This window comes from Aythya ferina, assembly GCF_964211825.1.
Source record: "Aythya ferina genome assembly, chromosome: 1".
Lineage (NCBI taxonomy): Eukaryota > Metazoa > Chordata > Aves > Anseriformes > Anatidae > Aythya > Aythya ferina.
Window position 1 is genome coordinate 130,517,555 of NC_140296.1, and position 27,438 is coordinate 130,544,992.

The window sequence follows — 27,438 nt, forward strand, 5'->3', positions numbered from 1 at the left end:
AGAAGACTGAATTGGCAGCCACTGAAATACAGTGAACCCACAGGAAATGTCTCAGACTAAAGCAATCTACAGATTAAGAGTGAGTGGGAGTGAAGCATCAAGATAAAAGAAAAATATAATCTATGGCAAGGAGAGGAAATCAAATTAAATACAGATCTCACCTTCATTGCATTTTACTGGCTATGCTTACTTTTTCTCCCAAGAAAATCTCAAAACATATTAGCCCTAAATTTCTTAATGACAGGGAATTCAAATATTTCTGATCATTCTCTGGCATAATGTCTAAAAAAAAAGTCTTTAGCTGCTGAAGAAATCCTGCTGTTGTAGATAAGTGGGACTGAAGACTCCTAAAGACTCAGAATAGTCTTAAGGCTGATTAATTAGTGAAGAGAATGTAGAGCCACACCAAGGATGGATAAAAGTGTGCATGGCTATTAAAAATGAGGCTATATATCCAAGTGCTGGTATAGCTTCTAAGAGTACTGGGATCTTAGCTGTAAATTTTCAAAAATATTGAACGACGTAAAAAGAATGGAAATTCATCATTTGTAGGATGTAGAAAACTTTTAAAGATTTCATGCTTAGTCTTAGTTCTTAGTCTTAGTGTATGAGGGACTGAAAAGATTCTCAAAATCTACTTTCTTCCTCAGCTTTTCTGTTTTATCAATGGATATCAAGTCTATCTGTGGTACTTCTGGAGTCAAATAATTGTAACATGTACAAGCATACTCTAGTATGTGCATACATATCGTTGCTGTGGGAATTTTTACTTAAGGATGTGCAAATACATCAGTCTGACCTCATTTTTTTTTTAACTGATAAATAATCTAGCTAACATTTGAAGATTACACGGTAAGCATGTTGAGAGGCACAGCTGGATAGCTTACAGACAGACAAAACACACTGCCCATGAAAAACAGGTTATAAAATTTAAGGAAGACATTGCAAATTGAATATGGGTCTGCTACAGAGATAACACAGAAGCCAATAAAATAGTGACTCATGGGTGTCATGGTAGTCACTTTATTTCTGAAATGCTTAAGTTTATGCTTGAGCTAATTCCTATCATATTAGAAAACTGAGATAAATGAAGAGATTAGTATACCATTTTACAGTGCCTGAGTGCTCCTGAGAATTATCTGAGGACAGTTTGGTCCCAGGAGGAATATTCCTAGGTTAATGGATAGAACCAGGTGAATGTTGTTAGTGGACAGGCTGTAAATATACAAAAAGCTGAATTTCTCACTGCATTCTTCGAAGTTAGCAGTCAGTAGAAAGAATTTCATAGAATATTAGGAGCACACTTAGAAAATCAATGTAAACTTTAGATCTCCTCAATTATTTTTTTTTTACCCCACACTGTAAGATATGTTTTGTTCCTTATGAAATTAGATAATATGCTTGCTAGAATTTGGTCTACAAGATGCTTGTTTCATTAAAGGAGTTGATGGGTAGTCAGTTCAGAAATGTCTTGCTGAGTTTTTCTGGGTTTAATGTACTCTTTCTATAGTTTTATAATGATATTTTAGAGCTACTGTGAATCATTTGAGTTTGTGAGTAATTAACCCCTCTGGAAATGTGACTCTTAAGGATGTCTCAGGTTGAATAATCATAAAATGAGTCATTGAAATCGGACACATTGGGAATATTTTGAGTTAATCATCCAAAAATCTGGAGTCACTGTTAGAGCAGATAATGACCCAAAACATAAGTGTATGTGCTTCTATGGTATGTGTCATGCAGGAAAATAAAAAATATCTGAATGAATCTAAATTAGTATTGTATCCAAGACAGAAGACTGAGGACTGCAGTTAAATTCTAGGACTGAAATTTTGCCAAACAATAGCCAAACCTAGTAATCGTAAAGCATTCAACTGCAATGAATAGAACATCCTTTATTAAATCATTTCTGTACTGATATAAAATGCTATTTGAAGATCCACTTAACTGTTTTTATGCATTCATTCCCTTTTCAGCTCCCAAGAACTAACTTATCTTTCTAAAACTACAAACACATAAAGAAAACACTTCCTGCATCTGAAGAATTATCTGCTTATTTGGCATTTATGGATTCTGAAAGTCTGCAGGAGAAAAAATGCAGACTTTGCAAGATGTTTGACACTTTATAATTATTGTAACTCCAAAACATTATTTGTACGAATAATAAGTCTAAGCAGCAATAAAGTATGTCTGTTTCCTCTAGGTTTCAGCTCTGGAAGTATTTTGACAGTTGGATCCATGGTACGCCTCTACATGTGGGCAGAGTTGTTTTTCTTTTGCTGCCGAAGCGAGGCTTTTAAGTTTGCTACAAACCCCATCTGTATGAGCAGATTTTCCTACTAAAAATCCTTTCTTATGCTCTCATTTTCTTCACACGGAAGGAGAGGGTTGCTATCCTGATTTGTATTTACTAGTTTCACCCACCCTCTGGAAATGGTTTTACTACTATTAGAGGGGTACCACAATGTCACACACTACTTGCTGTAACAAAACTATGACAGCTGGGTCTGCAAGACAGAACTCTCCTCTAATCTTGAGCTAGCACACAGCCTGACACCACTTTGATCACTAATGTCCTTTTGGAGGCTATCAGCTAGGCACTGAGCTTGTCTTGAGCCATTCTGAGGGCAAGTTTCCCCTGATTCTGGTGGTAGCTGTTATAAATCATGACCACTAGAAGAAGGAGATCACCCCAACAACTGATAAGGTTGTAACAAAGCCTCTTGGATCTTTTCTTTTTTTTTGTTTGGGAATAGAAAGTATGTGATGATCTGTTCTGCCATCCAGGGGAGCTGCTACCTAAATCACCACCAGATAGCCAATATGAGAATTGTGGGAACTCCTGGTTACATTATAACTGTGACTTAGAAAGAGAAGTCACATCTCAAACCAGTTCAAGCCCAGAAGTTGAAGGCAAGTATCTGGAGAATTCAGCATCAGCTCCAAGATATCCACTGTGGAAATTTCTTTCCTTTGACTGCTTATTTGTGATCACAGGCTTTTTCACTTTTATACTCTTCAGAGGATAGGTAGCTACTGTATAAGGAAGGATTCATAGATAAAGTTTTCTGTCTCTGAAAAGGAACAATTCTAAAAGGGAGATGTTTAGATCTTTTTTATTTTATTTTATTTTTCCACTTTGTGGTAAGATAATTGTAAGTAACAGCTTTCACTGCAATTCAGAGCTTACTGGTGTCCTGACATCAAAAAGCTTGATGGTTTCATGCAGTTTGGTTAAGTGGTCTACATTTCAAAGCTTTTCCAAGCCCTGTTAGGTTGGGAAGCTCATGAGCACAGACTTCCCTGTAGTGGCTGAGCAATTGTGCTTGTCCTGCTACAATGGAGGAACATGTAGAGGAAAATCGAAAGTTCATTTACCTCACCTTGTCAGTCAAATTTATATTTCTGGTGTATTTTTCTAAGCTACTTATAATAGGTATTAATATACAGACTTTTTGAGTAGTAACTTTTTGCACTTTAGAATGACCATAATTGTTAGGGGAAAGGACCACTCCATATGGCATTGTAGAAGAGATTTTAGGTGAGATCATGTGCAACTTCACAATGCACTTTTTGCAAACACTTTTCAGGAATATCAGGTCTGCTTCAATCCTCGAGTTTGAAGAAAACAAACAAACAAACAAAACACAACTCAAAACAAACAAACAAACAAAACAAACAAAAACCTAAAGTAAGGACTTTATTTATTTATTTTTAAAAATGTCACTCAATAATATGTTACCTGAATGGCTTTCACGACCATTTTTTACACTCCTACCTATATTTTGGGCCTTTCAACTCAGCAGAGATCTTTTTAATGGTGATACAACTGCACTTTAATCTCGCTGTAAGGGGGCACATGAACAGATGCCTGTTTAATAGCAGGTCAAAGATTTTGTTCTTAAATTCTGGTATACGGGCAACTGTTATCTTCTCTGAGCCCAAACAATTCTTTGTGCAGCAATATTAAAATGTAAGTTAAAACTGTTTGATGTCACATCTCCCACAAGCAAATATGTAGGTTGGAAACTATGTTGTGTCTGCAAAAGAGCCTTTGTTGATATTTATGTTCCCATCCAGCTTATGTTATCTATTAGACTGCACCACCATCTGGTTGAATTAATGACTTGTGAAACTCGCCTTCTAGATGACAGACATCACAATGTGACATTTTGTAAGGCAAAGTAATCCATCTCCTGTGTTCCTTCTCAAGAGAAAACTGTTATTTCTTTCCAACTCTTTTGCAGAACTTGCCTTGAAATGGAGCGAATGTGTGGTCCTTAAAATGGTTTAAAACTTATTTGCATAAGTAACTTCAGAAAAAACAAACAAACAAACAACATGGGGAAGTTCCAGAATTAATGGTGACTGTGTGTCCAGGGTCTATGCAACCTGGATAGCATGGGAGAGATCACATTAATAAGTGGCAAGTGTGAAAGAACTGCTGTGACTCAAGACTGCAAAGTGCCCCTGAAGTTCAGCAAAGGAACATGCAAGTTGCGCTTGTGATGTTTCCCAGCTTCTTGATCACTAGAGATTTTAGTGATGGTATTGATTATTTGGGCAATACTACAGACCTCTATATGAGGTTGCTTTTCCTCAGAAACCTTATTGAGTCATACAGTGCTTCCGTCTTCCTTTGCTAGTGCTTTGTACTTTCACTCAGCACAGAGAACATTTTTTTTTTTTTCTAGCTTCACCTCTGTCCTTTGGTAGAAAATCTCTTGCTCTCATCTTCATTATATTTGTGAAGAAACAAAATAAACTTTAATTATTGTTTGCACATTAATGAAACTTTAATTTTTTGCCTGGGCCTAGTTGAAATGTGCTGCATAACTTCAGAGGCCTTACAAAATTCCATAATAGTTTTGAAACACTTGTCTTTGTCTGATATTACCTGTTGGTACATCCAAGAGTTTGAATTACAATTGAAGTTGTCTTTGCAGTGTGTGTCCTACAGTACTACACTAGGCTTGAAGAATTCTCACTTACAAATCTACCCAAATCTACCACAGTCATCAGTCAAGCCTTTTCAGCTGTCTCTCTTTCCCCTGGGTAATAATGGTAACAATAACCTTCCTTTGGAAAACAAAACAAAACAAAACAAAACAACAACAAACAAAAACTTCTGAGACCTACTTAAAAATGCCAGAGTGGTTCTGGTTCCTGTATATAAATATTGTTGTATGCATATTTTTGCTATTCACAAGTATGTTTCAATTAATGTATTTGGAAAAGCTCTCTGGAGGTCAGCATGTGAATTTTGCTTTAAATAAATGGGCTAATGGAAGATGTGGCTAATGTAAATCTTACACATAACCCTAGCTCAGTGTGGAAGTCAGCAGTTTTTGCACGGTTTCTGCACCTGTAATCTCATCTAGAAAGGCTGTTCAATTTCCTGTCCCTGAAGCATTGCTTTTTCTCCATTTTAAGTCAGGTTTCCATTGATGCTGTGTATGCTGGAGCTGGTTTTACTCACCATCCTGCACAACAGCTTCTGCTCAGGGTCCACACACTTGCCTGACGAGGCTGCAAGCAGTGAGCATTTGTGAGGCTTCCTCTTAGATGGTTTAGGCTTTGAGGGTTGCAACCATCCTTGCTGAAACTTCTCTTTAAAGACATTTCTCTATTGCCCTTGTTCACCTTAGAGGTGGACAACTGAACAAATCTCATAACCTAGGCCCACTGCTAATTCTCAGCTGGTCCCAGAAGCAGAGAGGAATTTCTTATGCCTCACATGAAATCATGCTTTTCCTTAATGATAGCTAAGAAGTATTTGTTACAGGAAGAAGAGGCAGCGATATCAACAAGCTCCTTCCTCTCTTTTGTTTTTATTTCATTTATTTTATTTATTTAGAGTGATTACTTCTTGCAGACCAAATTTATTATGTCCCTCTGTATATCATGACCTTCTCATGAACAGGCATTCTTAAACAATGCTGAATTATGAATGATGGCTTCCTGACAGCAACAGCTCAGATCGAAATTTCAGCAAATGTCAGACATGAGGTCAGAATCTATCCGAGTCCTCAAGGAAAAGGAACTCTACTAAACAGGGTAAGTGCCTACTCACTTAAGCAATTTGTTTGAAGTCTGTATGCATGTACATGTGCATGTTCCAATGCTACTTCTACAAACATTTTCTTTCCATTTTAAGTGGTGTATCATAAAAAGATCCCTCCAGCCATAATGCTTTTGGTGTGACAGAACTAACACATAATTGATACCACTCCAGCAAGTCCCTGACTCTTCTGAGTAGCCCTTCTCCTTGTGAGTAACCCCCCTAACTGCAGTAGAAATTGCTTTCACTAGTAAGGACAATGCATATGGCCACATGGGGGTTCACATTCACTACAGCATGTTCATGATTAATTTTCCCTATGGAAGATTTCAGAGAGGCTGCTGAACAAACCTGTCTCCAGTAATGTATGCTTATGTGTGCACCATAATTTTTTTCTCTGCAACTTTACACTATTCTTTGTAACTGATCTCTCAGAATGGAGGCAGTGTGCTTTATAAAGAGAGCTTCTTCTAGGAATTCTAGAAGAATAGCTTCTTCTGGAAGAATAGCTTCTTCTATTTAAGTAATAAATATTGCAGTGGTCTGGTCTGGAAGCAGATTTCTTTCCCTTTGTTACAGTAGGCCAGAACAACTGGATCCAATTGTGCATAAGGTCAAACCCTTTAAAGATTATAATAAGCTTATTGTGCTTATAGATGCATCTACTTCAATTGGATAAAATTATACTAATCGTGTGAGCATTAGTTTTATGGGTGAGGGAGGAAGATTTGGATATGTACTGTGAAATTCACTGTACTCCCATATTGTAAAAGCAGTGGAGCTCCTGACCACCCATGTCTTTCATAGACACTTTCACATGTTGTAAAATGTACTAAAGAGGTGTCCTAAAGCCAGCGCTGTACAATACAAGTCTGGTCTTTATGACTTTCCTAGAGATACCTTAGTGATGTACAGCAGTAATGGCAAAGTTGTGGAGAAAAAAAATAAAAAGGCTGTGCTCATCTGTTTTAAATACATCCCCTCCCCCTCTCCAATTTCCCTGCAAAACCCAAAAGCAAAATTCCTGTGGTTAATTGCTTGATACAGTCCTTGTTACTGAAGCCTGTAGGTTTTTACTCCTTTTTCCACCTTGGTACTAGGTAACATTACTGGCCACATACAAGGATGTTTGGAAAGTCCTTTCAACACTGCTCATAATAGAGGTTCTCTGTTTAGGAAACAAACTCCGTCTTTGATCAGTAAGATCCTTTTCGCCATTTGATGTTTCTTCCCTGTGCATTCCAATTTCTCTCTGCAGCTGAAAAGATCATTGTACATGTTGTCACAGTAATAATATTATTACAACATGGTAGCTGAGGAGCAAAGATACGGCAAAACTTCTAAGGAGAAGTGACATTCTTTTTTTCCTAGGCCAACTGATACAGCCAGGTAAAAAGCAGATTAGATTTAGACAACATGCTTTTCCAGGAATATTAATTTGATATTGTTCTTGGCTGTAGTTAAAATTCTCCCCCTCTAATAGGATTATAGAAAACTGTCTGTCATAGTAGGGCTTAAAATGTTTTATCAGTGAGAATACACATTTGTTAGGGGTTTTAGCAAAGCTGCAAAGTAAATCCTGATAGAAAGAAGTATTATGGGAATTTACTAACTGGTCTTCGTATGGACAACTCTTTGTCCATTCATAAATGCATTCTCATTGTTTGTGTTATTCTTACAAAAGAAGATGTAGATGTTAGTTTTTCAAAATATATCAATTAAAGGAATGCAAAGAAATCAGAATGTTCAAAGGTGACATCATACAAAAGCTGACCTAAAATAACATGTAGAACAGATGATGATTTCGGAACATTTTGCTGTTGAACATTTGGCTAAAACACATACAAAATGAGCACAGAACATTTATAGTAGTGGGGAATAAGGGCTGCCATTATACACTAAATACCAATGTTTTTTTCAGCTCCCTTCTTCCTTAGGAAAAAAAAATAAATCCATTGTTCACATAGACTCTACTAATGGAGCATGAAATACTTGCAGAACTGACGGCAGTGCATAGAGTGAGGTATTTCAGTCAGGTGGTAACTGAGTGCATTTGGAAGATAACAGATTTATCTTGTAGGTATATGACACGATAGCATTTTCATAGAAAGGGTGGTATAGCCTAAAGGCTGATTCCAATGCAACTGCTCTGCTAAAATCTGCAGAGCAGAAAATGAGTGGAGTGTTGAAGTGGAGGGGTAAAGCCCTGTCATTTTGGGAATGAGAGGGCTTCAAAGGGAGCAAAGAAAATGCACCAAAGGATACGTGTAAGAATTTCTAAATGAAAGCACTTAAAAACTGGATTTTTGAACAGAGGCAGCTCTATTCTTGATGTGTGCTTTAGGTTGGGGGTAAGGGAAAGAGGAGCTGCTCAGAAAAGGTCTTTACCCTGCTCTCTTGAGCACGGCTTTCTCAGATACAGCAGCAGCATTAAGTAACAGCAGAGTTTCAGCTCCACCCACAGGGGCAGAAAAGAAAATGCAAAGCCATCAGATGAGTACAGCTAGCTCAGGGATGTTGTGAATGAGTCTGCATGGCTGTACGGTTTGCACTGTTGTGGTAAATAAACAGGCAATAGAAAACTAGAAGAGAGGTCTGCTGATGGTTTTTATAGTGAACCCAGGAAAATCATAACACTGTTTTCCTTCTGATCTGTGGATAGTAACACTATTTCTTCTTAATGTTCAAAATGCTCGTTATTCACTGGTCTCACCCATTGCTTTTTCTCTATGTTTCTTTCTGAAGGCATCTATCTCTCTATATATTTGTCTTTTCCTGTATTAGGCCTGTTTACGAACCTCATCCAGAATAATTAGCCTTTGTGCTTGTAGATCTTAACTGTGACCAAAAGAATGAAGATGAGAATAAATCTCACTATTGAAATTCTCACTAATGTGAAGTACAGCAGAGAGGATAGTTCCATCTTTTGGCTTTGATTTAAAGGCACGGATTGTCAATTACTACATCTTCACAATGATTGCAAACTGCCTTTGAGGTAGTTAAGACTGTTTGCTTGAAAGCAAGATTAATGTTTAGCAGTTTATTCTCCACCTGAAATCATTACCCACAATGTAAAGCATCAGTACGCTTCTCTTCAGGGCTCACTGAAAGAAGGTAAGGAAAGAAGAAATTTCTACCTGTATAATAACAGAATGAGGCCAGACATTTTCAGTTCTTTGTGCCATGTCAGCAACAACATAACAGGCTCTGCCTCATCTCTGTCTTGGTACATCTGGCTCCTTGTGCGCTGTAGGCAGGAAACGATGAAGGAGTTAACAGCCATTGCACTAGACAGACTGTGGACTGTTATAAATTCAGTGAACAGCCTGGGGGCTTGAGGCTGAAAGATAATCAGGAAAAAGAAAAAAAAAAAAAAAAAAAGGAAAGGAAAGGAAAGGAAAAATAAGGCGAAAGGCTTGGGAATACCTTATAGGTTCACACATAAAAAATATCCCCTAATCCTGCATCTAATTGTGTAAGTGATAATTGTGTAAGTAATAATCCTTTATTAAGGAAATGATCCCTCCCTACTCTACTTAAGGAGGGACTACGTTAATGAAGAAACTAGCAAATAACTGCATCTATTTAATTTCTACTTACTTCATTGCATCCAGTTTGGACAGTGAAATAATAAGCCATTTCTACTTTCTCTTTGTTCCTTTTTCCACTTTCTGGTTTCCCAAGTGACATCAAGACTCAGGCTTGTCTCTCTTTTTGACTAAAGGTGAGCAATGAGGCAGAATTTAATCTGGAGTGCATGGTTTTGCACATTTACACAAAAATGCACACAGTTTTGCATGTTTTTAATAATTTTTACTTTTGATAAGTCTAGCTAACTACATTTTGAATAAGTCTCCCTAAAGATCACAGAATCATAAAGGTTGGAAAAGACTCCAAGATCACCCAGTCCAACCAATATCCACTACCAATATCACCCACTAAACCACGTCCCCTAAGCGCCGGGTACCAGGTCCAACCTTTCCTTGAACACCCCCGGGGACGGATCGATTAGTTCTGTTTGGTTTTAGTAGAGTTGATTGGACAGTTTTATGCTACCGTCGGTAAATAGCTTCCTCACCAAAAACGCAAGTTTACTTAGGGAGGATGCAAACACCTGTCCTGCTCGGAAGGTATTTGCCAGGTGTTGGCCAGGGACACAGTGCTCTATTTCTTTTCCCATTTGCTCTAGACAGCTGTGCTGTGTAAGGCGTGAGTGAAAACAACATTTATTCCCCAGTAACACGTCTCGGACAAGAGAGGCTGTGAATGGCCCCCCGCATCCTTGCATCTCCCGAGTTACAGCGCCGTGGCTACACGCGGACAAGACGGCGCTGCCAGTCGGCGCCCGCTCCCCTCTCACACGGGCCGCTCCCGGCGGGCTCTGTCACCCAGCGCCCCCAGCACCCCCGGCTCAGCCTCGGGGGCCACCTCTTCCCTCCCAGCCGCCGCCCCGAGCCGGGGGCTGCTCCCCGGCAGCCGGCTCCCGGCCGCAGCCCGGGGCGGTGCGGCGGGCAGGCCACGCGGGCCGCAGATGGCCGCCAGGGCGCGCTGCGGGGCCGGCCCCGGCGGGAGCGCCGCTGCCGGGCGGTGCGGCGGCTCCCGGGGGAGGAGGCCGGGCTGCGGGGGGCTCGGCGGCGGCTCCTCAGCCCCGCGCAGGGGCCGGGAGCTGCCTCGGCCCCGGTGCGAGCGGAAGGAAGCCCCGGCGCGGGGCCGAGCGAGGGAAGGGTCCGGGGTGGAAATTTACCGGGGCGGCCCGCGGTAAAGAGAGCGGGCGGGAGGCGGAGGGAGGGGAGCATCGCCTCGCCTCGCCTCGCCTCGCCTCGCCTGGCGGGCAGAGCGGGGGACCAAATGCCCGTGAGGAGGGGCGGCAGCAGCCACCGCCGAGAGAGGAGCCAGCCGCGGCGCAGCCCCCGGGAGGAGCCCGGCCGGGATGCGATGGCCGCGGGCAGCGGGCGCCGGCCGGGCCGCCGGGCGTAGGGCGGCGGGGCTGGGCGGCCCCCGCACGGCGAGGGCCTGATGCAGGAGCGCAGCCCGGCGCCGCGGCGGCGCTGCGGGAGGAGGAGGAGGAGGATGGCGGGGCTGGCGTGGAAGTGGCCGCGCACCCGCCTGCCCGTGGGGGCCAGCGCCCTGGGCGTCTTCGTCCTCTGCTGGCTCTACGTCTTCCCCGTCTACCGGCTGCCCGACGAGAAGGAGATCGTGCAGGGGGTGCTGCTGCAGCAGGGCAAGGCGTGGAGGAGGAACCACACTGCGGTCGCTGGCTTCAGGTACCGCCGGCTCAAGGGCGGCCGGGGACGGGCAGCCCCTCGCCGCCCCAAACTTGGCGCCGTCCCTCCGCTCCTGCCACCCCCTGCCCGGCCCCGACCCCTCCTGCCCCGCCAAACTTTCGTGGGGGGCTCGCCCCGGGCCGAGCGGGCGAAGGGCCGGGCTGCAGCCGGGTGCCCCTGCGGCAGGGAGGGCTTCCCGGGCGACCCCGGCCTGAAAGTGGGCGCGGAGGAGATTTGCCTTCCCCCGAAACCCGCTCGAGCGGCTGGGTGAAATGCAGACAGCCCGGGGGTCTCCATTCCCCTACCCGCCAGGTGGGAAGCTGGGTTTTCTCCCTGTCCTCTGAGCAGCAGGCGAAAGGTCGGGGTTAGTGGTAGCCGGAATGCCTGCAGAAAGGTTCCCTTTCTTTTTTAAATGCCAGAGTGAATCAGATCCCGGTTCCTAGGGGCTTCTGTTCTGGCGCACGGCGCTACTTGGTGTTCTTCGTTGTTTTGCGAATGCAGCTCAACTTGTGTTTGCTGTGAACTGGAGCCGGTGTGTGATTGCTTAGTATGTTGTCTGCTGGGATAGCAGAAACTTTGCAGCTCTTCAAAAGCACACCCTTCAGCACCTGGAGCTTGCAGGAAATAAAAGCAATGAGAGATGTTAAATTGGTCTGTGTTAATAGAAGCTAGGCCTGAAAGAAGTCCTCCCTTAAATACAGAGCTAGCAAAAAGGTTCTGATGTAGAATCCTTGTTCTAGAGCACAGGGTAGAAAACTGGAAGACACTGGGTTGGTCTCAGTTATTAATTTATCTTAATTCTTTTGTGCCACAGATTTACATTTTTAGGTAGATTAATCGTTTTTAAAAAAATTACCCTGATAGGTGATATAAGGGAGAGCTTGATGCATTGTTTTTCATGTTTGTAAACCAAATGTTGCTTTGAAGGTTGACAAAGCTGCTGCAACTTCAGTTTAAAAAATATTTTTTAGTCTATTTCAGCCACATGGTTTACAAACAAAAAATGTGTGGCTTCTCAACTATTCCACCTGCCCAGATGTTTTTTTCCACTGTCTAGGTATAGTGGTTATCTCAAGGATGCTTATGGAAGAGAATATCTTTCAATAAAGTGAGTTGTGGTTTCTCATCTGTGTCTTGCTCAGTTGGCGCAGTGCTAAATACAATGAACTTTAAATCAATCTGCTTTAGGAATTAACGCTTTTTTAAAGGAAATTTTCACTGGAGATATGTAGTGAATATACCAAAATAGTCAAACAATAGTGATGTAGAACTCTGTACTCTTGCTGCATAGATTTGCTGCTCTTAACATGGGTAGAAAGCTAGGAAATTGAAGCCCTCATCAGGTAAACTTCTCTATATTGTAATACAATTAACAGAAACAACGACATTCTTTGCTACCATTCTTTTCTTTTTATGGAAGAGCATTGTAAAAGCTCCAGGTTTCAGTTTGTACTGGAACCTCTATGAATGCAGGTCTCTGTTTTAACTGGTCAGCAGGTATAGAGCTTTGTAGACAACCTGTGTGTGGGCTTTGAAGTAATACCGCCTTCCACAGTAGCCTAATATTGGGTGGGTTTTCATAAGATAGTATCCTTATTTAAGAAGGACATGGATTGCTATTCTCCCTACCACTCCTGCACGCAGGAGGTTGTGAAACAATTTTGGCTGTGCACAGTTCTGAAGAACAAATCTGTACTTCTGGTAAAAATCCATATGAGGAAGTAGAAGATTTCCCATTACTGATTTGTATTATACAATGCTTGCATGTATTTCTTTGTATAATAGTATATTCTATAACATGGTACTGGATAGGTGTTCAAACAGCCAGGTTCTTGCTACTTAGTGAAAATATCTGACACCTCTGCATCTCTCTTCCTATAAACTCACTTGGCTCCTATTGTTGAAGTAGATGATTGTCCCCACATAGTTAACTTTATCAAAATATATTTTTCAAAACTAGGGAGTGCTGTTCCCTTTGCATTCTGTGCCAAATTCAAAGAGCTCTTCAGTGTGTAGCTTAGCAAGGTCAGAGAAAGCACCTCTGCTAATGTGGGCTGAACCCTGGCAGATGAGTGCCAGCAACTCCTTAATCTCCACAGAGGCTCCTTCTTCCTTCAGAAACCCTATAAAAAGGTCTGGCCGATGTATGTTCTTGTTTATGCAGGTACATGCGCTGTCTGGGTGCTTGTGGGATGATTTACGTGAGGGTTTTGTGTTTGAATATGGACTCACTGAGTTGTTTTCCAAATCTAAACACCTGTGTAAATAGCCATGTGTTTCTGAGGCTATGTCCTTCACTTGCAGTATGTGTTGCCTTCTGCATCTGTGAATAAGGACAGGTTGTGAGAGTTACAAAATGAGCAGGATTAAGCCTTTGGCTTCCGAGTGAATCTGTGTTTAATGCATGCTTTCAGCCTTGACTCTGCGTACACGACTTCTGTGAGTAATTCTCGCATGATGTTTGTGTGCTTGGTCCTGCTGGCATCAGTGCGGTGGGTGTCTGCGTAGCAGTTGCCTAGGTTCTTAGATGAAGGAACAAATCCTGAAAAGCCTGAAGATAGAGTTGAGGTTATTAAGAGCTCTTGGTCCAAATCCTTTCCACAGTTGACAATAGCTTCCTGTAAAGCCTTCAGGTTCTGGGCATTCAGGGGTAAGCACAGCCTGACAACAAATTATTGCTATTAGCATCCTTTAAATTTCAAGTCACTACTGGCTGAGGGCAGTCAAACTCTGCTGTGGAAATATCTTGTCTCCGACGAATGCTGAATAACAGTCTGTCAGTCAGATGGCAAACTGCTTGATCCTGGGCTGCCCGCACTACAAAGCGGTCAGAATAGGAATGAAACTGTCATTAGAGTCACTAATGGCTAACGTGTCTAATTTACCTACAGTATAATGGCTTGTCATCCTCTGAGGTGTTTAACGTTATTGCGCACTAATTGTTTTTACAGATTGCTTAGCTTTTTTAAGGTCTTAGTGCTGCTTAAATTATTTAGGCAAGAATTTTGTTAATTGCTGTTTGTTATTAGTGAAACAAATTACATTCAAGAATACCTTTAGGATCATTTTATTTAAAATTATTGCAGTTGATGAAAGGCAGAGCTGAATCTTCCCATCTGCTTTATGAGCTCCATACAACCACACATCCCAAGTGCTGTGTGTGTATCTGACACTTCTTCATTTGTCAGCCAGGGCGGACTCCTCTGAGCAGTCAGAAACCTTGTGTGGAAAAACTTCTGTCCTCCTATGAGGACAGATGAGGGAGCTGGGGTTGCTCAGCCTGGAGAAGAGAAGGATTTGGGGAGACCTTATTGCAGCCTTTCAGTGCCTAAAGGGGGCCTGCAGGAAGGAGACTCTTCACCAAGGGAGTGCAGTGATAGGACAAGGGGGAAGGGCTTTAAATTAAAAGAGGGGAGATTTAAATTAGACATTTGGAGGAAATTTTTCACTCAGAGGGTGGTGAAGCACTGGAGCAGGCTGCCCAGAGAAGCTGTGGATGCCCCATCCATGGGGGTGTTCAAGGCCAGGCTGGATGGGGCTCTGGGCAACCTGGTCTGGTGGGAGGTGTCCTGCCCATGGCAGGGGGTTGGAATCAGGTGGGCTTTAAGGTCCCTTCTAGCCCAAACTGTTCTGTGAACGGGCTTTTGACTGTCAGAGCTCCCACTGCACTAACTTACATGGTTCAACGGTGTTTAGTGACTGAGTTAGAGGTTAGAGGCTTCCTCAGGAAGAGATGAGACAATTGTGAGATGAGGACAATGAAAATGATACCCTTGAGATTCGGATCATGTTGTTACTTCTGCTGCAGCAGCTTTGTGTGGTGCCAAAAGGTTCTCCAGGGTTTATTCTGGGGGTGGCTTGGCTGAGCTGGTGGCAGACATCTCCTGTGAACTCACCATTGGTGACCTGCCTCCAGTCCAATGCATCTGCTACAACTTGGCTCTGCTCCCCAGTGCTGTCCCCCCTGTCCCTAGATCCACACTGGCTCTGCTTATCTTTGCAGGTGGCTTCTCTGCTCCATTTTCCTCAGGTTTGGCCTGTTGTCCATTTTCCAGGGACAGAGAGGTGAAGCTACTAGCTTGAAATCACACAGAAGTGGCTGAATATCCAGGCAGAATATCCAGGCTTGATGGACTGTGGTGCTTTTGGTCTCTGCTCTTAACGCTGTGTAGGTGTGAACAGAGTGCGTGAAGGTTCTCCTATGGTTAGCTTCAAGTGCCATCCAAAAATAATGCTCTGTCACCATCATGTGTGGTGCCAGGTGGGTCTTCCTACTATGATCTGTCAGCTGCTCTCTGCCAGCTGTTAATAGCTGTACCTCACATACAATCACAGCAAACACCAAAGAACATCCTCTCCTACAAATCATTTTTCATTTTTAGGTTGTGTTAATGCAGAGCTGGTATTCCAGGTCACCTCCCAGTCTGGGTAACATGAATGCTATTGCCAAGTCAGCAGGAGTTCCTTCAGTTCAGCTGACTTTTCCTTCTCTTTTGATGCAGGCACTGGAAGTTACATAAGAGGTGTGATCCTTACTGGGATAATTCGAGGCAAATCTGAGATAAACCTTCATATTGCTCAAGTTGACTACATAAGAGTTTTGCCCTGCTTAAGCAGCTTTATAGGATTCTAAATTATTGCTGCTTGTTTCACTGAGATGTGAAAAATGAATTTCGGATTGGAGCTTGGAAATGCTGGGTTAGATTACTTCTACTTCTGTGGCTTGTGGAGCTCTATCCTAAAACCATCGGGTTTGAACCGTAGGTTCAAATGTGCTTCAGCAGTTGCCAAATCCAGCTTGGTTTTCTCTCCTGACTAGGTGTTGCTACTGCATGCCTATATTTTTAACTTACTAACATTTTGAGTGACTTTTTTTTTTTTTTTCCCCCCCATTATGTTTGTTGCATTTCGTGGCAATTGTGTATTTGCAATTTGTAGTTTCTTAGCATCTCCATCTGAGCAGGGAAGTTGTTTTGGCAAGGAGGTACCAGTTTGAAAAGCAGGTTAAAGGTGAGAGGAAAGAAGTGTTCTTGCCCCATACTATTATTTGGAGGCTGTGGTGAAGAAAGCAAGTTGCAGAGAGGTCTAGGACCATACCCTCAAGGTCTTTACAAGTCTTCGGATACCTAAATTACTTGAAAACAGTAAGGATTAGTTGTCTGAGTTAGTTCAAAGTGTCTTTGCAGTTTAGGGCTGTGGTGGCAAGATTGAATTAAATTCAGGATTCCTGAGTTCTTGCTCGTGGTATCCTTCCTTGCCCATAAATAGTTTTTTCTTACAGACTTTGAATCTGTCTTCCACAAGCAACATACAGTTGAGTTCCCTGGTACCAGTATCTGCTCTTGCAGAGATTTTTGCTTGTTTGAATTTGTAAAGATTGTAGTGCTGCCAGCATTTCTGGGAGGGTGTAACCAACTAAGACTTTTGCTGTTAGCTGGGAGCATCCAAAGGCCCAGTGCCAGGCACCAGGGAACTGGAGGAACAGAGACTTCAGTGGAATTTTGGTTACCAGACTAGGGCCCTGAATGTCTGGTATGTGCGTACACAGATACTGCTGGATGTACATAGTTTCACATCTGTGTTTTCCCCTTTCCTACCTTGTAGTGAATGTAATGGTCACTGAATACCAACCCAATATATATCTTGTGATTTATAGCTGTGCTTGTAATTTTGGTATTCACAGCAGTGAAGCAAACAGCATATTTGATGTATGTTCAATGACATATAAAAAGACTTATTTTTGAGACTAGCTCCTACTAGATAAATGCATGGGAAATGAATTGTGTGTCCCCCTTTAGAATTTATCTTCCCACAGTGAGGATGAACCTCACTGAATTGATGAGGCTGTTTGGACTGCAATCTTCTGTTTTTCCAGTTTCTAAATATCTTAAAAATGTTTAATTTAAAATCTTTGTATATATTTTCATCTTTTTTTCTGTATGCTACGTGTGGCTTTGAAAATACAAGAAAATTGCTCTTAAAGTTACACACTACTGTCAAATCATTTTAACTTAGCTGTGTGCAGTTAAATTCATGCTGAAGCACGTTATCTGTGTTATGTAGTATTTGCAAACCTCTGCAGAGATTCAGGTTTCACTATGTCACAATTTTTATGCATAGAAAGCCAGGGACAATTCTTTTCTTGGGCCTTACAATCTAAACTGATTAGATAAAGGGTGGAGTGGGTGATGGCATTGGTAAGTCACTTAACCCTAGTGAAGACTTCTTCCAAAAGAGTAATTATTACAGAAGGTCTGAGCTTCAAAAAGAAGCTATACCTGTTGCTCTGGCAGTTGTTTTTAAATCAACAGATTGAATTGTTTTTACTTCTCCTTCTATTTCATCAGCCTCTTGAAAAGCCCTCTTGAATTTCTTCAGTTAACAATTATTTTTTTTTTCAAGCAGAAATGTGACTACAGTGAGGTTTTAAAACCTGGTTGGAATGGCTGAACAGGAATGGTTACCACCTTTTTGTCTTCCATGTTTGCTCTGAGCATAGTTTCATCTCCTGAGTGACCATTTTGTTTATCTTTGTTTCTTTTTGCCTCTTAAATGTCTTCCCAGCCTTATGCTGCTTGAAGTCCTTCTCAGCTTTCAAGGGACTCCCAGACTCCTTGCATGGCTCCTGTTAAAATCATCGCTGCTTTGAATGCTAATTGGATATAAAGAACATGTATGAAATTATTTGCTCCTTTATCTCTGTCTCCTACTGAGTTTCCAGTCACCTTCAGACTCCTGAATGTCACACTGATGCTCATGGCATGTGTCATTCTCCATTTTTTAGGTACCCTATTGTTACCTATCACACTTTCAAGATAAACTATGGACTTTATGTTAATGTAGTAGCAATATAAGAGATCTACTTACCAGGTTTCCTCTGCTCTGAGGGTGCATTTAAAAGCTGCTATGTAACTTGCCTGTATTTTAAAGAGTGCTGAGAAAACAGATCTGCTATTTTGCTTGCTTTCTTGTGGGAAAACTTCCTCTGTCTATTTTTGAAATGTGTGGAGTGGCCAACCTTGTAATTGAGGAGTAACTGCTTTGTATTTCCTGTCGAAGATGAAAGACATACAAAACTTTTTTTTTTTTTTTTTTTTTTCCTTCCAGTGAAGAGGTTTTAATGTTGTTCTATGTGCTTTGCCTTGGCCGAATTTCAGCTCTTGTAATGCTGTTTCATCTGCTGCAATATCTGGAGTTTCCATCATATACAATGTTCTACTTGCACCATCAGCGATGCTTTATAGCATGTCCCAGTGCAGGGCAAGGAGGTATCTACCACTATAAGTAATGCTCAGGAGTGCCACAGGGTTTGAGAACCAGTCCTCAAAGCACTCAAATATGCACTTAAAGGGTGATTCTGAATCCAGGGCTCACCAATGCCTGCCTCTCTCAGTGAAAGTCAGTAAGACTAGGTTTAATGGGATGAAGACTCTCAAGTTACTCAGCTGTGTTTAAATCTTTACTTTTGATTGCCAGGAGACTTAATTCTGTTTCCCCATGTACTTTTATACAGGTAAGGAAATAGAGTTATAATGGAAGTTAAGGAAAAGTCTCTGTTAAAAGGCTATCACTCTAACTGAACTTCCTGTCCAGGTCACAGCTAAAATCAGTGAGGGAGTTTTAGGAGTAATTGCTGTTCTGTACTGAGGTTGTTTATACTGTGCCACAAGCTTGCAGAGGGACATTCCATGCTCTGAAGGATTTTCAGTCTGAGAACACATATAGTGAGATTTATCCCAGTTATGCAGATGAGGAGTTTTGATTAATGGAGTAGATTTCCTGCCTGTTACTACAGTTCTTCCTGCAAAGAAATACCTGGGCTGTTTGCTAGTGACATGCCATCCAACTGCTCTCTGGAAGAAAGATCCAAGTACTTGTGCTGGGGATTTGGTGAGTAGTGTTCCTTCTTGCCACTCATGGCATCATCTAGAGGTACCAGCTTACTACTGGGAAAATGCTTAACTCTTTTCTGTAAATCTTTGTCATCTCTCTAGGGCTTCTACTGAAGCATTAATTTGTTTAAAGGGAATAGAATAGGTCTTTATTCAACATACAGTATTGACTTGAGAAATGAATATTTGTTCTCAGGTAGTAACTTACAGTTTACATTTGTTTTCCCTAACAAGTTGCAATGTTAGAAAGCAGTGATGTAGTATGGTTCTGAAGCATGGAGGATGCTTTTGCATTATATCACATAGGATTCTTTGAGATGCATACTACTGCCTGACTTAAGTCTTTCCAAAGTTTCTGCAAATGTTTGCTGCAAGTGGGAAGTAGTGCACGTGAGTGTTTGGCTATGCTGAGGATAGGCAGTTCTGTGGTGTGTGAGTGAATCAAGGTGCAGGGAGTTCCTCTAACACTTCGATAAGACCATGTGGGCAAATAAAATGCTAAAGACATTGCATAAGCAGAAAGCTGTATGTTTCTGCTTGATCCAAATATTTCTGCGGAGCAACAAGATTTCTGGAAAGGTCATTACAAAGAAACAAAGCTTTAAAAGGGAGGGAAACAGACGGGGAATCTTCAATGAAATTGCAGCTGTGTCTTGAGCTGGCAAGAGGGAAGAAATGCTGTTCTGCTAGGGAGGGGAAAAAGGACTCTGCACAGGGGCTGAAAATACCGATTTGTGTTAGTGGAATTGATTGCAACCCAGATAATACAAGGAAGAGCAAAGAATATGTTTGAAAAAAATGCATACTGGGTTTATTTTTTTACTTGCTTTTTATTGGACCTTCGTGATTTTTATCACGTTAATTAAGAAATACTGATGCGATGAGAAACTTTGCACACAGTGTCTACTTATGTCTGCTTGCATATGCATTTCCAGCACTTCGGAAGAATTATCTGTAAACCAGATAGCTCATCTGTAAGTTCTGAGAAAGTTTATACTTTAGACATAGCTGTTCCTTGTTTAAGCAGAAAGGAGTTTAAAATTCTTACTCTGGAGGTCTTCAACCAAGAGTACTAAGAAACCTTTTGCCAAGGGCCAGGGCTTCGACTTTTTTTCTGTCTCCAGTCTCCAAGACTCAGCAGTGAGGAGATGCCCACGTGCAGAATTTCACCTGGCTTGGTGGTGGCTTCACCCACCTAGAGCAATGCAGGAACAGATCCTGAGCCACATATGCTTGCAGTTGATATAACATTGGGAATACTGCAGAAACTGCTGTTGCCCACCCTTTTAACAGTTATGCTAGCTCCTGCAATCAAGTGAAACTATGATGGTCTGGATTTCATGTAATGAAAACAAAGAAGGAGTTTTTTATGCCTCAGCTACAGTGAGGGGCTTGGAAGCATGAATGGGGGTTTATATGCCAAAAGGTAAATATAAATCCATTGTGGGTTGTTGTTTTCCAAATGCCTAATCTCTGTGCCTTAATCATAATTCTGGGGGCCTGACTCATGGCTTCTAAATTGTAGGGGTTTCTATAGTGAGAATTACATATTAACCTATAATTAGATGCACTTTTTTTTTTTAACAGAAGAAGCTGCAACAGTGAAATGAAAAGGAGGAAAAAGATCTGGGCATTCCTTTATAGGGCATGCTATTAATTGAACATTTTGTCTTGGCATCCAGTAAACATCTAACACAAACACACTTGCTGAGCCTTATGGACAAATGCTGAGCATCTCAGGGGTTTAGTATGCCCAGTTGGAAGAAGCAGTAAAAATGCACATGAGATATTTATTCTTTCTATCCTACTCCAGTCATTGCCTTTAAATGCTTAAGCATGTCCAGAAGGGAATGGCAGAGCGTAGCACTTGAGTTGTGGATCCAAAAATGGTAACAACAACAAAGAAGTAAACCTATCATTAGAGAAATCATGTGTTTCGATAGTTCTGTTTAGACAACAGACCAAGTGAAAATACTTATGTAGTGTGGTTCAGTAAATGCTAATGGGTCCAGCCTGTGACAACATGTTTATTTTTGCCTTGTGTGTTTGCTGAGTGAACATAGTGCTTTCTCTCATTTTGTTTAAAAATCCTGTTTTATGCTTCCCTTGTCAAACAGACCATTGCTGGTAAGAGTCTTCTACTAAGAGGCATGAATCTCTTCTTCCCCCACCTCACCTGTGGAGGAATGTATTGGCTTCCCTGAGCACTCATAACACAGATGATTAAGTTTAGTACAAATTCTGCTTTCTCTTCTGCTGTGGAACTAAAAATCTACATCACGGAGAAAGGCAAAGTTGCCTCTACAGTCTCTGGGGTGAGTGGTTGTGGGAGGGGGTTTAGTGGGGTGAAGGCTCTTTTCTCTGTCACATACCCACAATGATGCACAATGTGTGTGTGCAGCAAGCCTTCACTTGAAATCAGGGGCCAGCCTAGAGGAATAGGGGTGTGCTCAGGACTACAAATCTTAAGTTCTTTCCTGAATTTGACTTGATCATTTGGTTTCAGGTGTTGTCTTGTGTTTCTCTCCAGTGTGTCCTTTGAGACTCTTCCTCCTTTTCATTTAAGATCAATAACTTAGTTTGCCTTAGATGAGTTTAAAAGAAATCCTAAAAAGCCTGAAAAGTAAGCTGTTTCCTCTCATGAAATGCACCTCAGTCTACAGATATTTCTTAAGCAGTATGATAACTGCTAAGAACAGATTAGCTTTCAACAAATCTGATGAATATATAGCTAGGCTTTGTTATTTCATTTTCACCTTTTTTGGTTCTAAAGCAAGTGGGTTGAGTGTATGAGGAAGGAAAATCTCCTGGATTTTCCCCGGCTGGCTCTGGAATAGGCACCAAGCACATAAACTTGATTTAAAAGTATTTTAGAACCAACTTTCAAGCAGTATTCCTATCTTAAGATGCCTAGTTGAAGACTGAGTAGGCTGAGTGTGGTTCAGAGGTCGGTGCCAACACAGAAATATTTTTTTTTGACCATGGGGCACTTTACTCGGCACCTGGCCTGATGGCTGCAGACGGGTCCCACCTATTTCTAAGAGGAAAACAGATCCTAGCCCAGGAATTGGCAGGGCTCATTGAGAGGGCTTTAAACTAGGTAAGAAGGGGGGGACAGGGATGAAATAAGGCTCATTAGAGGTGTACTGGGGGAACAGTGTCAGGGCCAGGGGAGAAGGCAGTGGTCCAGCTGAAGTGCATCTACACTAATGCACACAGCGTGGGCAACAAACAGGAGGAGCTGGAAGCCATCGTACGGCAGGCAGGCTACGACTCGGTTGCCATCACTGAAACGTCTTTAAAAGACATTTAGATATAGAGCTTAGTGATGTGGTACAGGGGAGAACTTGTTAGTATTCGGTCAGAGGTTGGCCTAGGTGATCTTGGAGGTCTCTTCCAACCTCCATGATTCAGTGATTCTGAGTGGTTTATTTATTGAATTTTTACCTTTATACTCAGAGTTAGCAGATTTTTCTTGCATTAATTGCTCAAAGAGTTTAGGATTTTTGCTTGCTTTGTCTAGCAGTGTATTTTAAATATTGATACTAAAAATTGATAAACAGAATGTTATTTGAGAAACACAAAAGCAAATTGCTTTATATGTTTTATATATACACATTTTATAATGTAGTATAAACGTTGTCAGCGACTTGGGCATTCTGCTTGAAAAAACTTACAAGTTTATTTACTATGAAAAATATGTTGGGTACTTTCCCTGAGGAAGCTGGTAAACCCTTCTTCTCAGAAGAGTACTAGCTAATGTTCATCATTTATCCAAGCCTGTATGTTGTAGTGTGCCTTGATAGCAGTAATGTCTTGCCATAATATCTGGACCCTCCTGGTCTCAGAAAGGAAAAGAAATGTTACGCACCTGCAGGCGTGGAGCTTCCTTCAGGGTTTCTTGCTTCCTTTCTCTCCCCGTGCCCTCAGGTCCCCCAGGCTGCTGTGATGTTGTCCCTTGTGAGCTTACTCGGAGGCGGCAGTTCAGGAGCTTCTGGCTCAAGCATAACTGAATTCTTTGGACCAACTCCAAAATGACCCCGGTAGACACCATAATCTCTTCCCATTTTAAAGAGCAAGTTGTTCTATAAACAGCAGTGCTAATTAGGCTCAGTCTGTGTCCCAGTTCCCTCCACTCCTTTTCCCCCCGTGTTGTGTCCATCACGCAGGGGCAGTGGGTGCTGGCCAAGTAGCCGCTGCTCACAGGCAGGGTGTGCAACATGGGGGCTCGGCCGCTGTGGGGAGCGTATGCCTGGGTCAGCTATTTTTCTATTAGGAAGCGTGTCAGAACCCTTTTGCCACGTGAAAAGAAGGGATTGTGGAATGGGGTACTCCACCAGGAAAGAAAATATGTCTGCTTGGAGGGCAGGGTGGGTGATGGTGAGGTGGTGAGAGGGTGATGGTGAGGTGGTGAGAGGGAAGGGTCCTAGGAAACTGGAGGGGAGAAGGAAGGTTGGTAGGTTTCAACACAACAGAGGCAAGTAGATTTTAGCAGCAGGGGCACTGAAGAAGAAGAAACAGTAAAAACAGAGAAAGTAAAGAAACACTTAGGTGAAGCAATATATCAAAGGAAGAAAGACTGTGGTTAGGAAATTTGAGAGCAAATATGTGGATAAATCAGAAAGACAATCAATTAAGAACAAAACATTCAATGAAGCGGGCAATTTAAGAACAGTTCAATTGGGCAAGACAACCCAGGGAGTACCAATTAAATCAACATGGATTAAATTACTGTAATCTCAGTTGAGAAGATCAAGTATCAGATGGAAGCAGGTCACTTAGGTAAATTGTGGATCCAGTTTGAATGGGCTCTGCAGTATAAGAGAGGATATGAAACTGGAATAGGAGAGGGCATTTTCATGCCACAAGATAGGACATATGGGAATCATTTTTCTCTAGAGATGGCTGTTAAAGCAATGAGATTTGGAAGTGGAGTGATGAAATATGTGGAATACAGCCCACTCACTGCAGCTATCTCTGGTACCTGTCCTACTTCAGAGCCATGGTAGGGAAAATGTCCATATGGTTAGCAATAAGGCAGCAAAACAACATTTGTTGCTCTGTTTTTTTTTTTTTTTTTCTTTATTTTTTTCCCCCTCCATTCTGTGTTTGCATGTTGCCTGTTGCCAAGCAGACAATCCACAAACTTGGCATCTAGTGAACTGTATGTATGTTGAGCTTTAGACTACCTGCTGGAACACCAGCAGCTCATGCTTGGGGACGATGAATTGATGGACAATTCTTTGCTTCGTGTGTCAAAAACTGGGGATTGTTACTACAGCTTGAGGGTGAGACTCTACAACAGAGGCACTCTTTTTTTCTCTTTGGATGTTATCCTTAGCATTTCTGCTGAACTGACTTCCTACTTGGTGCTCTAGTAGAGTCAAGCACATGGTTGACATTAAATTGATGCCCAGATAGTGTATATTCAGCACTGTGCTGAGCAGATCCAGCTTTTCTAGAACTCCTACAACACCTGCATTTGGATAGTTTTGGCTCCAAACTGTGGGACAGCTCTGGGAAGCAGAGTGTTTTGGAGCAGACATGGAGCTTCCATGCTTTTGGTCATCAAGACCCAGCATATTCTCCACACTGAACTTGCTGGGCAGGAGGCAGAGTGGAAAGCAATGAAATTCTGTGTCTCAAGTCTTGTATGCCTGTGATTTTTGTTCTGAAATGTTTACTTCATCTAGCTTCTGCCCCAAATACAGCAGCTTTCCCATGTCTGTGAAAAGACACTCTTTGGGGAACTGCAAGGCAAACTTGTGAGAAGCTTGCAGCATAAATCGGTCCATAGCTTTGATTACAGCGTGTAGGAGCACAGAAAGGTCTCTAGTAGGACTAGTAGATCAGGTCCATTGAGGTTCCTGTCTCTGTCAAGGGCTTGCACCAAATGTTGCGGAGAAAGTGATGCAACAGATAGGGGTATGTAGTAAAATCTCTCCCCAAAATAATATCTCACGTTCTTAGAGTACTGAGGCTATGAGTAACATAGTTTAATACCTTGTTCAAAATTACTCTCATCAATGGTAACATTCTTGGTGCCTGCATAAACAGCCAGTCCCTTTTTGAAACATGATTATGCTTTGAAAATTCAGGTGTTCTCAGAGTGCTCAGTGTTCTCTCATCCTTCAATATATGCTTCATTCTTAGACTGGTATTTAATTGCTTTAAAAATGCATTTCCTTTTCTGTTGGTATACACTTTTGTACTAATTTGTTTATTTCTTTGGTTTATTTTTAAATTGTTACATTGCACCATTAAACAAAATGTCAACATACTGTTGAAAATGAAATAGCCCATCTTCAGCCTGGCAGTAAACAGTTTAATCACTGTGGAAATTGAATTACTGCTCTTTAAATTTTTTAATTATTACTTCTGAAATATGATTCTCCTTTCTAAATAACTGCTTGAATTTCTTGATACGAGTAGCATGGACCAACTAAAAGACATTCCCATGGTTAAATATGACTTTCTGTCCTGTCTTCTAGACTTGAAAAGGTAGGAACTGGACTGCCCCATTGCTGGATGCTCTCAAGCACTTGGTGAATTTTCACCAGGTAGTTTCAGGGCTGGGAGCTCTGAATGTAATGACAAGTTCAGTCAAATGCGTTCCCAGAAAGCAAATGTTACTTCACCTTTTGTGCAGTACACGTCATGTGGGTGTGATTGCCAAAGTTTTCTTACAGCAGTCATGGAGACTAACATTTAGCTGTGTGACAGGACACGTTTCTCATGTTTACTTGGTGGCAGGAAGAAAAGCCACAAAGCCAGCAACCGTGCTGGAGTCTGTTGTCACTTCCTTGTGAAATCAGTCCACAGCTGTCCCAGCAAAGCGGGCAGGAGGGGCTACAGAAAGAGAAGGCACCCCCAAGAAGGGCTACAGCATCTTTGGGCTCCATCTCTGCTGAGAGACCCTCATTCTTGACATGTAGTCACCACAATAGCGATAAATGATGGAGCTATGTCTAGTCCAAACTGATGAGGTCCAGACCAATCAGTACATTACAGTCACAGGATGATTTGGGTGTTTAGGGGCTTCTGGAGGTCTGTAGCCCAACCTCCTGCTCCAAGCAGGGGCAGGATTGTTCCTCATGGTGATTACCTAGTGAAGATAGGGTGATTAGGTGATTACCTGATGAAGGTAGCAAGTTGGAGTAGATACACTGGACCTCAGCTTGCCCCCGAGTTGCTGTTGAGTGGGGCACTGTTTGTTGGAGTTGTGCAGATACCACACAGTTCTCCCCGAGCAGCGCAGCTCCTCTTCCCCTTTGCAGGTCAGTGGGATGTCTAGCCTGAGAGACAGCGTGGCTGTCAGGGTTTCATGTCTAGTTTGTAACTGTGGGTTTATGAATCTCCCTTTTAGCTCTTGTCAATACTTAGTTCCAAGCCTTTTTTTTTTTTTTTTTAATTTAGTTGTCTTTGGATTATGGATACTCTGTGGAAGCCAGTGAGGCTAATTAAATGTAGGATTTCAACAGTCCTTCAAGCAAAAATAGTTTCCTGTGATATGTGTGGCTGTATATGTCAAACACTTCAGGTTTTGCTTTTGTTTAGAGCTTCATGATGTTGCACTATATATAATTCTCAGAGGCATCATAAGGTAGCATGTTTTGCAGCACTGTATTATGCCAGGCAGCTATCTAAGCAGCAACAGTTCACCTATTTACTGCTTGAACTCTAATGCATCCTGTTACCAGGTGTTTGGAAATCTAAGAAAAACAGAAAATTCTTGACCATTAGAGCAGAAAGAGGAGGGAAAGTGAAACCCCAAACTTAAATTCTCTGACAGGAACATTTCCAATAGCTGTAGAAAGCTGTTTCATAGCCCTGGGATCCTAAAGTATCTCAAAATTGTTGCCTCGCTGGGAGTGCTTGAGCAGAGGAGAAGGGGTTCTATAGCTGGGGGCAGGTCCAGCAGATGGCAGAGGCAGGAGAGGTAGATGGAAAACAAATATCTTGGCAAAATAAGGCAGGAGTCAGAGCATGTAGTAATCTCCATGATTTTGTGTTTGACAGGCTTCTAGGAATTCTTTTCTTGCATGTAGTGTTTAACAAACTTGCTGAAGGCCACCAGATTAAAGGGGTGAAGTTGGATACATTGCTTACATTGCTTTTATTTTATTTATTTATTTATATTGCCAGGACTTCAGGCCTTAAAGAACTCAGTACATAAATCATGTTTATCCCCAGGGAAGCTGTTTGATTGCTCCAGGTAATG

At 41.9% G+C, this 27,438-nt stretch overlaps 1 protein-coding gene across 1 annotated transcript in view; it reads left to right on the forward strand.

Annotated features, from left to right (window-relative positions):
- The first annotated feature begins 10,653 nt into the window (after nucleotides 1–10,653).
- The window catches only part of ST8SIA1 (ST8 alpha-N-acetyl-neuraminide alpha-2,8-sialyltransferase 1), a 144,392-nt gene continuing 127,607 nt past the window's right edge, over nucleotides 10,654–27,438 (forward strand). Inside the window, exon 1 of the mRNA XM_084529112.1 lies at nucleotides 10,654–11,325. Within this exon, the coding sequence (XP_084385238.1) occupies nucleotides 11,078–11,325 (248 nt within the window). The 5' untranslated portion in view covers nucleotides 10,654–11,077. The remainder of the gene's footprint in view (nucleotides 11,326–27,438) is intronic.